The sequence below is a fragment of the Tripterygium wilfordii genome, chromosome 13 (assembly GCF_013401445.1).
Source record: "Tripterygium wilfordii isolate XIE 37 chromosome 13, ASM1340144v1, whole genome shotgun sequence".
Classification (NCBI taxonomy): Eukaryota; Viridiplantae; Streptophyta; class Magnoliopsida; order Celastrales; family Celastraceae; genus Tripterygium; species Tripterygium wilfordii.
Window position 1 is genome coordinate 66,590 of NC_052244.1, and position 11,731 is coordinate 78,320.

The following is an 11,731-nucleotide window of genomic DNA, read 5'->3' on the forward strand; positions in this document are numbered from 1 at the left end:
GGTTTCGAGTCATACTTGAGGAAAATGGATCTCATTCTTTAATATCTCTCGTATTTCAAATCAGGGTTTTCATTTCTGTTTATTTGTAGCAAGCCCAATAAGAACATGTTTTGTGTGTTTCTTTTGTATCAATGATTACTCATCCGAAAGTGTACAGATTATTTCGATCACCACTGAAGTTGAAATTATATGAGTTTTTCTCTGAAGTTGAAGGCTTTTTATCTTAAAATTAAAAATAGTTTTTAAAAATCCAATGAAAGTTTTCTTTATAACTTTACGACCCCTCTTATGATTTTATCAGTGCATGACATGTGTCATCCAGGTCAACAAGTATAAAATAATAAAAAATTTATGTCAGAACTTAACTTCACATCGCGTCAGCATCGTTCTCACATCATTATGTATGAGAGTCTTAGTCTGATACCCACAATAGGGAAAAAAAAACCCGAATAATTGTACATGAGTTTATTTGAACTTGAACTGAAAGTAGGTTTTTTAGTAGGGGCGAAAATAGTTGATTACGATCATTTTCTGATCTATCAGTCGATTATTTCTGTTATCGATGGTTTTTTGATCAATTCTTTAAATAAATATATGAACTTTTTAAAAATAGCCAATCGATTGCGATTTGGTTATATCAATCATTTTTGTACAACCCTATTTTTGAGAAGTTATTCCCGAAAAAATTCAAAAAATACACTAACATTTATTGTTATTATATTATAGTAATATTTAACTTTTAATGAAAAAAAGAGTTCTTCTTCGATCACACTCCTCAAATTTTTCTCAACCAAAGTTTGTTTTGTAGTACAAATTAGGAGGAGACCACCATCTCATCCTCCTCCATGCACATTTTATAATATATATTTTTAACTTTTTTGTTGGTTTGTAAATTTAGTATACAATATATATTTTGTTCTAACATCATTTCCCATATAGATTAAAACTAGTTATTTTCGTCTATCTGTCTTGGATTATTCACAAGATCAATTTTGTTGGTATATTACATCCACACATATTTGGTGCATAATGATGGGGCTTTAGATTTGATGGAGATGTTTTTCTTGATGAAGTGGAAGTGAAGATCTTGATAATTGATATAATCTACGTGTGTTGTTTTTACTTTTCATTTTTGTCTAGTGTTATTTGTTATTTGATTTTGTAATTTTTTTTGTTAGGATTTGAGTGCAAACGTTTATCTCCCACATCAGTTGTTTCAAATGTGTGTAGTATATAAGTCTGGTTAATCAAACATGTTTTTGTCCTTAAGGGCGGTGTTTGGTTAGCTAGGGTTATTGCTCTTTGTGTTTGTTTAAAAAGAAAAAGAGTGCAAACGTTTACTATTATGACACGCAGGGTTGGGGTTTAATTTTCTTTTAAAAAAAGAAAACCCCACGGACTTCCAGACGATGCATATTAGGGTTTGCGAATTCAGAAGCCCCCGATTCGCAAACCGAAAGCAAATATTTCTGCCCCCTTTCTCTACGCTTTCATATATCGTCCCCGATGGCGAATGTAAACGCTGATGATCTCACGAACGCTGCGACCAAACACGGCAACAACGACGAAAACAGCAGTAAAAGCCCGAACCAAACGCCCGTTCCATCAACCAGCCTAGATCGGCCCGAAGACTCTTCCGGTAACGCACTATACGCCACCAATCCCGTTTCTGAAGGGCCGAAGAAGAACGCCCAGGAATTGAAGACCACAGTAGCCGCAGCAGCTGTTCTCGTGGGGACTACGGATGCTTCGGGTTCTAGTATTCAGAAGAAGATCCGCCGTGCAGAGCGCTTTGGGATGGCAGTCATGCTCTCAGAGGAAGAGAAGCGCAACTCGCGTGCAGAAAGGTTTTTGCACTGATATTTTGTACTTCATGTTTCGTTTGGTTCTATTTGCCTGTTCACTTGAAATTTTTTCTTGAATTTGAAACGCTAGGGTTTGGGTCTTGTTCTTGTTTGTTCTGTCGGTTGTTAGGGTTTTGGACCAACTTATTGTATATTGTTAGGGTTTTGACCAAGTTACTATATATATTAGAAACAATTTGTAGACGGCTGTTATACTGCCTCATCTTTGAATAGTTGAGGATAAGGTTTTAATCTAAAATTAGACCGGGATTCTTCAGGCATCATTGAACCGTGGGTAATGATCAAGTGCTTGAATTATTTGGATCGTGCATAAAATATTTATGCCCGTGGGCTGTTCTACTAATGAAATATTTATACTCAGTGGAAACTTACATATCTACCAAGGAGCATTTTGGGGTTCTGTGTTGATTTGTAGCTGTGTTGCATGAATTCGAGTGGTAGATTAGAAGCATGTCCTCAAGTCTTAACTAGTGTGTAGTTAAGTAGCCTTTTCTAGACTAGCATTTTGGGTGATGAAAGAACAAAGGGGCATTTTAGGGGTTGTTTAAGCCTCGAAGAATTAGCCTCTTAAATATGAAGTTTTATGTCTCATTAATTTGTACATTTTATTCATGCGAATGTTCAATTTTAATGATATAATAGTTAGGTGGTAACAGTTAAGCTGTTAAGTATGACCCTCTCCATTTCTTTCTCAAGCTGTTATTGCTGTTGTTGTTTTAAAATGTGAGTGGAGTTCTATTTTATGCCTCATCTTGTATGCATTTTCAACAATTTTCCCATGTGGTTATGTAGCAAAGAAGAAGCTGTTTTCCTTTGAAAATTGTGGCAGAATTTCTTTCTGTTGTACCGTTGAAGCATTCTTTACGCTAGGTTTCCAGCTCCAGCAGATACTTTTTTGTTTTTATGCTTTTCCCGAGTCCTTTATCGTCACTAAGACGGGAAACTATCCATCAACAGGGAAATAAAAGATGTTTAGGAAGGAAATAGAGTGTCAAATATTTGTCAGTTCTGCTTTTTGAGAAACCTTCGCGTGCAAACTATTGCATGACAATTGCCTGAAAGATTGTAGATGACAGAGCCAAATTTTCTTGATGTGAACTATGTGCATGGTTGTGTGTTTATGCATATAGATGTTTGTTTATCTTTCATAACTTTTCCCTTGAAAGTGAAGAATGTATAGTAAGAACTTTCCTCCATTCAAACTACATGTCTTTACTCCATTCTCAAATTATTTGCATTAAGAAAAATCCTCAAATCATGTATGTGTGCTCTCAGTTTCTCCCAAGCCCAATTGTGATATGTCATAGAAACTATTCTCTTATGAAAATATTATTATTCATCTTCACATCTCAGAAATGTCATTTTATTTCATTGTCTTAAGTTCCTTTTCACCCTCTGTTTCTTCATGAGGTCCAAACTCATTGAACTTGTCGCCTGATTCCCCTGATTGTAGACCATCAAAGTTTTACCAAGTCTTTCAAGTCACCATATCTTCAGACTCTTAACCCATTGGATTCCTCTAACTTCTAGAATATTCGGCTGATGGTGTGAGATTGGGCTTCGTAGAAACTTTTGGACTAATCCATATAACTCTTCCCAATCCTCTGATGTAAAAAAATGAGATATCGTTGAAAGAGTAGGACTTCTCTAAAATTCAATCTAGTGAACTGATCTAAACTTGTAATTAGACTAGGAATTGTGGGTTTGCATGTTCAAGCAATTCTTGCTAAGACCATGGTAGCAAACATAGGGTATTGATATTTTAATTCCTTTTTAAAATAGTGTTAAATCCTGCAGATACGCTTGATCATTGAGAGGGAAACTCAGTTTTTTTTACGGAAGTAAGTTCGCCAGTTAAGGCCTTTAAATGGCTGCTCAGTTATCAAGGAGGCTGCGGTGCTGAGACAGCCAGGAGGTTTTTGAGTAGTAGCTACTCCACGGCTCCATGCTTTCAAGAGAAACCCATTAATTTATTTTAGTCTAGCTTGTTATGTGGACGCGCACCTGAGCTGAAGTGAATTTCATTTTTGTTGACTGTTTTGGAGACGGTCTATATGAGCTTTTCGTTTTTTTTTTCCTTCTTCTTCTCCTCTCTCTCTCTGTGGTAGGTGTATGCATCGAAAATTCCACATTCATGTGCTGACTGATATGTAATATGAAGTTTAGACATGGCCTATGTTAGAAGCTATCACAATTTCCAAGGCATAATTTTACTGTTTTCTTATGTTTATTACATTGAAGGGCGTAGAGATTTTAATTTCATTTCAACTCCTTTTCTTGTTTACATAATGAGTCTCTCATGTGTGGGCTTATGCTAATGTAGGTTTGGAACTGGGCCCACGCTGCAGGGATCAGAAGCATTGACAAAATCTGAGGAGCTGAAGAGAAAGGCTAGAGCAGAGAGGTTTTATTCTTTTTTGTTTAATTCACTGTTGTATAATATAGCTTCATGAATTTGGATTTCCTTCATTCTTCTACAAAAATCTACTTATGCATATGATTTTTGATTCATTCCTTATTTTAGGTTTGGGCTTTCAGTTTCATCTGTGGCAACTGGTGAAGAAGCAAAGAAGAGAGCCCGCCTTGCCAGATTTGCAGCTGCTCCAAAATTAGATGCACTTGAAGAGGAGACGAGGAAAGCAATGACTGCCAGGTCGGTATTACTGTTGACTACTTCCTATCAGCAGAAAACTCTATTTGACGGCTATAAATATTTGCATATTGGCTTGAGAGTTAGAGCTGATGTACCTGACATTTTCTTCCCAGGTTTTCAGGTCCGACAAGTTCTCTCACGCATGTGAATGGCAAGGGGAATATTGAACCTGTTAGTTCATATTTAATGGGTTAATATTAGAAATATTTGGGGTTAGACTAGTTGTGCCTTTTGCAGCGCTAATCATGTTTTGTTTTTCTTTAGCAGAAAGCAGCGATTGCTGGAAAGGCTGGTGCGGGTTCCTGAACAGAGTTTTCTTTCACAGTAGTTGGGTAGGTTTTGAGATATGTTTGCATTGGCAATAACACCTTAGTTAGAAATCACCTTCATTAATATAATCGTCTTATTTCAGATTATTTATTTATTTATTTGGGGTTGGTTACTTGGTTTAATTGTACTTTATGTTTCTTTTGGCAGGTCTAGCTAATTAGCATGTGATTCTCTCGCCTCTTCTATAACCACATTTACATTCTGACATGAATTTCCTGATGCATTATTCTTCCGTTCCTGGATAAGTAATTAGTGCACATCTCCGAGGGAGAGTATGAAAAGTTCATTCCCTTTCAGGGTGCAGCCTTTAATACCAGTTTAGCTGGTGACGCCTTGAGTGGTTGCGACTACCTGTTGGTGTTTACTGATCTCAAAATCTACTAAAAACTTTAGAAATTCTGAATTCACTGCATTGGGAGGATGTGTCTGTGCGTGTATGTGTGCGTGCTCAAGAAATTCTGAATTTGCTGTGCGCGCACGCGTGAATATTCATGATTTTGTGTTTGCATGTGCACGGGCAGGGGTTTGCATGTGTAAGTTTTCTCGTATGCAAGAATTGTTTCTAATTGACAACTTTTCTTCCTTTTGTCTATTCGGTGCGTCACTATTATTCAGTGTAAAACAACAAGATTAGGTTGAGTCTGACATCTAGATATATCTGAATCAAAAATATTATTTTGAATGGGCTGGTTTTTCATTTCATGATCTCATTAAATTAAAGAATGGGCATTTGCTAGTGATTTCACTGAGATTCTCAGAATGATCATATCGATTTTCAGTTTGGGTTATGGTTTTTACCATAGGAATAATGGCACCCTTGAAAATATTCAACTAAGGTAAACATGCATTTACATATGTTGAGGGCTCTACAGTAATTGGATTTATGAATGTAGCTGCAAATTTAGGCTTTGTAAAGCATGCTTCTTTCTTCCCTCCAATTCATCCATAGGTGATAGGACATGTGAAACATTGCGTTAGACTGAGAACATATCAATGTATTTAGTTTCTGTTACTGCTCTCCTGCACTTGATCATAAGATGCTTGTAAAGATTGGGGTGGTATAGATTGAAGGTAAAGAACTAAATATGTCAGATGGAAGACAGAGAAAAGAGAGAGTTGTTATCGGGACTGTCAATTTCTTAAGGTAGGGATTCATGAAGGAATTATCTGAGCATCACGTTTCAGAATTTCTAATATTCTTAGTTGGCATTTTGAGATCAGTTAACACTTTACTGGTGCTTGTTTGTTTTGCTTGGCCTTACAGCGTGTATTGATTGTTTTGCAACTTAAGATACTGGGAATGGAGGATGTTTTTGATGACCAGACATTATTGTTTAGCTATGTTATTTTTAAATTTACATATTCAGGGTTTTATATTGCACAATCTTAAGGCTGCATTATTTAAGTTGGTGCATGTTTATATGGACTAGCATCAAGAGTTTGTTCTGAGCCATTGGCGTTTGGCAACCTCTAGCTGGGCCCAAGGTGGCTGCAACTAGTGTGCTTTTATTTTTCGCCCTTGTTTTAGGTGTGCTTACCATCCCGTGGTTGAAATTTTGACGGTTGTGTGAAATTCCAGACTCCTTAGAGCCCTCATTTTATTTTTGTCTTGCAAGATGTTTATGGGAAGCCTCCGAGGGTGGTGGGGGAGTGTGATGAGAACCACACCGGCCCACAGCCACAGACCAACCCCCCTTGTCAACCAAAGCCCAACCGACGCCCTTGCGGGCCGGCTGTAACCAAGGCCCATGGGCTGAATCCCATGAAAACCTTGGCTACAGCCGGCCCGCAAGGGCGTCGGTTGGGCTTTGGTTGGCAAGGGGGGTTGGTCTGTGGCTGTGGGCCGGTGTGGTTCTCATCATTGGTGCTTTCATTGAGAGGCACTCACGTTTGCGGAGAGGGCTGCCGTCCGGGAAAGGGCTACCGTCCGGGAAAGGGTTGTCGTCTGTCGGGCGAGCGTAGCCGCCGTGGACGTCGGCTCCCCAAGGTTGAGATCCCACATCGGAAAACTAGGAGGACCAAACCTAGCTTATAAGCGCAGACTCTTCCCAACCTATCAGCCAAGGTTTTCATGGGATTCAGCCCATGGGCCTTGGTTACAGCCGGCCCGCAAGGGCGTCGGTTGGGCTTTGGTTGGCAAGGGGGTTGGTCTGTGGCTGTGGGCCGGTGTGGTTCTCATCATTGGTGCTTTCATTGAGAACCAATGATTGGTTCTCATCATTGAGTGTCAACGTTGTGCCGTCTTTTTCACTCTCTCACTATCTGAACTTGAAGGTGAAGTCAGTGTTCCGGGAATAAAAAGTAGATACGGGGCTAAGAAAAGAAAGTGCTTCTATCGAAGAGGCCCACGCTTCTTGTGTTGAAGTAAGTACACCGGTGATGTATTATAAGATCAATGGTCTTCTTCCTTCTTTCCTAAGCTAAGAAAAAAGTGAGTCAAAGCCCATAAGTGAGAAAAATTGAATAAGAGAAGAAAGATCGAGATTCACTTGAGAGCACCAATGATGAGAACCACACCGGCCCACAGCTACAGACCAACCCCCCTTGCCAACCAAAGCCCAACCGACGCCCTTGCGGGCCGGCTGTAACCAAGGCCCATGGGCTGAATCCCATGAAAACCTTGGCTGGTAGGTTGGGAAGAGTCTGCGCTTATAAGCTAGGTTTGGTCCTCCTAGTTTTCTGATGTGGGATCTCAACAGAGTGCTGCAGAGTTTGGACTGAATGAAAGCTTTCATTGCCTAAAAAAATTTAGAACTATTAATATGTGGTTGGACAAATGTTAATGGTCAATTAGTGTTGAATACTTCGAGTGTTGATTTTTTCCTCCTTTGTTGCAACAATTTTTTTGGTGGTTAAAGCCCTTTGTTTCAGACAATTTGAGTAAATAATTTGAAGTCTATAATCTTTTATGGCCAATATTTGCCAATAGAATTTATAAAAGGAATTTGGAGTTCATTTTTTTTTTGTTATTTTCATCTCCATGTCTTTTAGGTTTCACGACTCTTCTCTTGACCATACTCAGATCCCGGTAGTTGATTTTTATTGCGTTAGAATCAACTGTAGCTCAATTTTAGCTGTGATATTGGCCTGTTGCAATTTGTTATATGGCGAAATTCAATACCAACCAATATGTGAATAGGAATAACATCAATCGCCCTTTTAATCAAGTCTGATCAGACGGGGATGTCACGTGATACTTTAGGGAACTTGGACATAAAATCACAATTAGAAATGATGTCATAGGTGGAACCTTCTGCTCTCAATGGACGAATCAAGCTTCTGGCTTTGCAGGTAAAAACATCATACGCTAATTGATGCTTCTTCTGGCGGCTAAATTTCACTTTTTTTCTTTTTGTGGGTGTTGGAAGTTCAGGAATCCCTTGTCATTAACATGGAGTACTGATTACTGATAATTGCAAGCCTTGACAGGTTAATATTCTTTGAAGCATATTCTGAAAAAGGATCGGGTACCCCATGGGAAATGAAAGGGAAATGGCTTTTGCAACCAACGAATAATCAATTATCTGAAGCACGGTCCCCTCCGCAGCCTCTTATTGAAATAGGAAAACTGCAGTTGGGGGTCATCTTGATCAGCTGGAAATCAATGAACACAACTATAACCGTAATATCATCATGAAAATGTCTTCTGACTCCTTGAGCGATCTTCTGCAGATCATCATATCTCATCTCTCTTTTCTTGGCTGCTTGACATAGAGCAGCTTTAACAAGTCTACGGGCAACTCCCTGCATCGAGGGACAAATCATGGTCAGGCTTTGAAACACCGATCTTAGGTCTTCCTCCCCTAAAACATTATCATGAGGGTGGAAACTTACCTTTCGCGGGTAAGCTTGGACAATGTCAACAGCTTCCTGGTTGCTAAGATGCTCCCAAAGGCCGTCAGAAGCAAAAATGAGGAATCGGTCTTCTCGGTGGAGCTTGTGGACTGATATGGATGGCTCTGAACCAAGGATTGGTTTCTGGAAGTGCTCTGGCAGCCTAAACCTCGACTGAAGGGGTTCTCGATTGAAATCTGCATTCTTTAGATATGCATCCCCGATGGACCTTGAAACCTGAAAAGACAACACTTTTAACAATTTGAGGCGCGCATGACTCTCACGTTTGAGGGTATGTATTTTCTATCGAGTTAAATGAACTCTCACGTTTGAGAGTATGTGCATAATTGTTATGCTGTTCTGTTTCCAGTAAGCATCGCATAGACGTGCCCTTAAATCGAATGAACCAAGGGCAGAGGCTTAGAATTTTACCTGAATAAGGCCTTTCACCCGCCAGACGTTGTGTTTCAAGACAACAATCTGAGGATCATTCGGATGCAGAGATTGAAGTTCATCTCTTACGGATTCTATGTTTGCATTGTGCTCCGAAGACAATTGCATAGCAGTTACTTCGTTGGTGCTCCTTTCTAGTCTGCCTAACACTACTCGAGAATCTCCAACATTGGCTACATACAGAAATCCATCGCATATTATTCCTACCAAGCAACACGATCCTACTGATGCCATACGTGCCTTCCTTAGCCATTGTGTCTTAACAAGCGAAAGGAACTCCTCTTCTGTTGCAGCAAAAGCCTTCTTGATGATGCTCTCTGATATCTCTTGATGCTCTGCTGCCAATGCTGCATGGCAGTTGATCAAAATAGTCCAAATTAGTATTTGGTTATAACCAGATTGTTGAAACTAAGAGTATCATCTAAAATATAGACTTCAGAAGGGTTAAGGTATTACACACAAGACACCAAAATGTTTACGAATTAAGATCATGCAAGACCGTTAGCACTAACTGAAAATATATCAGAGCAACAAAGAGGAGAACATACTCTTAAGATTGCTGAAAAGATTGTCATTGATGAACCGAGAAGCCTCTGGTCCTCCATGTCCATCATATACGCCAATAAAGGTCCCACGAGGACCTGAATTGTCGGGACTTAAGGCCCCTGATTCGAGCTGGCTCTGATCCTCTAAGATGCTATTGGCTTGAACCACGGCTATTGAGAAATCCCCCAGAGCATGGTTCCCCAAATCCTTATACCACAACAAGCCGTCATTCCTCCCGCTACCTCGTCCACCTGCACGATTTCCATCTCCATCAACAAATGGTCTCCAACAAGGCTTAACCATCTTTGAATTTGACAGAAATACTACAAGTTTATATTTTCTTCACATTTCAAAATGATTCAGAAAAAAAAAACATATCTATGAAACCAAGACTCACTGACTAACATATATACTCGATGAAAAAACCCAGAAGTAATTAATAAATGTAATTCACAGAAAGGCGAAAATGTTATGGGCAAATATTAACTACTGACAAGTGTACATGGTGATGGGGACAAGAAGGAATAGTTTGTTTTTGTTTGAGGGAAGAGATGAGAAATAGACGCCAAGTTTGAGCTCAAGCTCTAATCCCACAGCAACAAACTCTGTAACTATATACCCACTAAATGCAGAAGCCAATAATGAGTACAGTTCAGATAAAAAAGACGAAAAGGTTATGGGCAAAATTAAGTGGAAAGTGTCCATAGAGACAAGATGGCAACAGTTGTTGATTTTTGAGTTCAGAGAATATGGAGGGAGTGCTAGTGTTGTGTACCTTGAATCTGAGTTTGGCCCTTGAATGTGTGCCATCTTTCAGGAAGCATACTTAGCTGTAAAAGAACATAGGGATTTGGTTTGGTCTGGGATCAGACTTCACCACTTGAGTTGAGAGAGATCACAAAGGGATGAGAGAGAGGGGGGGGGGGGGGTTTGGAGGTTTTTGGCAGAACATCTTCAGTGTTCTTGTCAGATGTTGAGATACAAGGATGGGGAAATAAAATTGAGGAGATTTAAATGAACCTGACTGACATTGTTGTTCTTTGTTTCTCACTCGCTCATTCTCAGCTTTGTCTATTTTTTGTTTTCTTGTGGGATAAGATTTCGAGCTTTTATTGTGTGCAATAAACAGCTGTTTTAGGTAATTCTTGAATTGAATTTTTCTTACACTTGGTTACTATATTAATTATCAATAAGACCTGACTAGCTAGGAGTTTCTTTTTTCATTTTCATGACTGCATAAACAATTTAGAATTTACAATTGGTAAGAGTCTAGTGGCTTACTGACTTTGGCATGCATCGTTTGTAGAAATAGGTGTTCCTTGTACTCTTTTCGCTTTCATTTACCAAAGATAAACAAGCCATAACAGGACTAACCAAAATCAGGACATTCTTTTCATTTTGACAATGGCAAAAGAAAGACAACTACGTGCGTACGTGTGTAGCGGAGTTTTCTTGAGCAGATGAGATGGAACTGCTGCTTTCCTGTGCAAAGTGCTGATAACAATGTGCAAAGAATCATCTACACTAACATTTCTGAAGTCGGAATCAGACAGTTTTCTCTATACAATTTGGAGGGTTATATACTTATATGCATCTGTGTCTTATAACTCAAATGAGTTACCATTTGGAGATTGTACATTAACTGATCAAATCATGATATATATCCTTCCCCTGCTGTGCTGATTGAAAATCCATTTGAGAAACCGATAATTTTTCTTTTCTCTCAGCCTCTCGGGACGTCATTTGTATGCAAGCATGTTCGTCAATAACGAATATTGGCAGTCTAAATGATTAATCTCAATATTAAAATTTCGAAGTTACTTATTCCCTTATGTGAAACTGAATTGACAAAGATTAAACCCAAAAAGAAGACATACTAATTGGTGTGAATGTGAATGCAAGGGGACAACTGATGCCTCCGATCTCCAACAGGGGTGACAAAGGTGGGCCCAATGCCCCCAAAATTAAATATAAAAAAGCGGTCAGATTCAGATATATGTATAGACCAAATATATACATATTGTACATGTTTTTGGTACTTGTATGTATG

The 11,731-nt window shown here is 39.0% G+C and overlaps 2 protein-coding genes across 4 annotated transcripts; one reads left to right on the plus strand and one right to left on the minus strand.

The window, feature by feature from the left end:
* Positions 1-1,359: 1,359 nt before the first annotated feature.
* On the plus strand, positions 1,360-6,224 carry LOC120013138 (protein MODIFIER OF SNC1 11-like). Of its 3 annotated transcripts, none has more exons than XM_038864832.1 (6): positions 1,360-1,847; positions 4,189-4,269; positions 4,390-4,518; positions 4,632-4,639; positions 4,786-4,850; positions 4,996-6,224. In XM_038864832.1, the coding sequence occupies exons 1-6, from the start codon at positions 1,507-1,509 to the stop codon at positions 4,999-5,001; spliced, it is 630 nt and encodes a 209-aa protein (XP_038720760.1). In that variant the 5' UTR covers positions 1,360-1,506; the 3' UTR covers positions 5,002-6,224. The 3 variants fall into 3 exon arrangements, with proteins under 3 accessions (XP_038720760.1, XP_038720758.1, XP_038720759.1); XM_038864830.1 differs by having other exon boundaries at positions 1,361-1,847; positions 4,632-4,689; positions 4,783-4,850; XM_038864831.1 differs by having other exon boundaries at positions 1,363-1,847; positions 4,632-4,689.
* Positions 6,225-8,288: 2,064 nt separating this feature from the next.
* LOC120013140 (probable protein phosphatase 2C 38) lies at positions 8,289-10,005 on the minus strand. Its single transcript, XM_038864833.1, has 4 exons — positions 9,684-10,005; positions 9,115-9,482; positions 8,683-8,919; positions 8,289-8,592 (listed from the first exon to the last, which is right to left on the minus strand). The coding sequence occupies exons 1-4, from the start codon at positions 9,982-9,984 to the stop codon at positions 8,365-8,367; spliced, it is 1,134 nt and encodes a 377-aa protein (XP_038720761.1). The 5' UTR covers positions 9,985-10,005; the 3' UTR covers positions 8,289-8,364.
* Between the last annotated feature and the right edge of the window lie 1,726 nt (positions 10,006-11,731).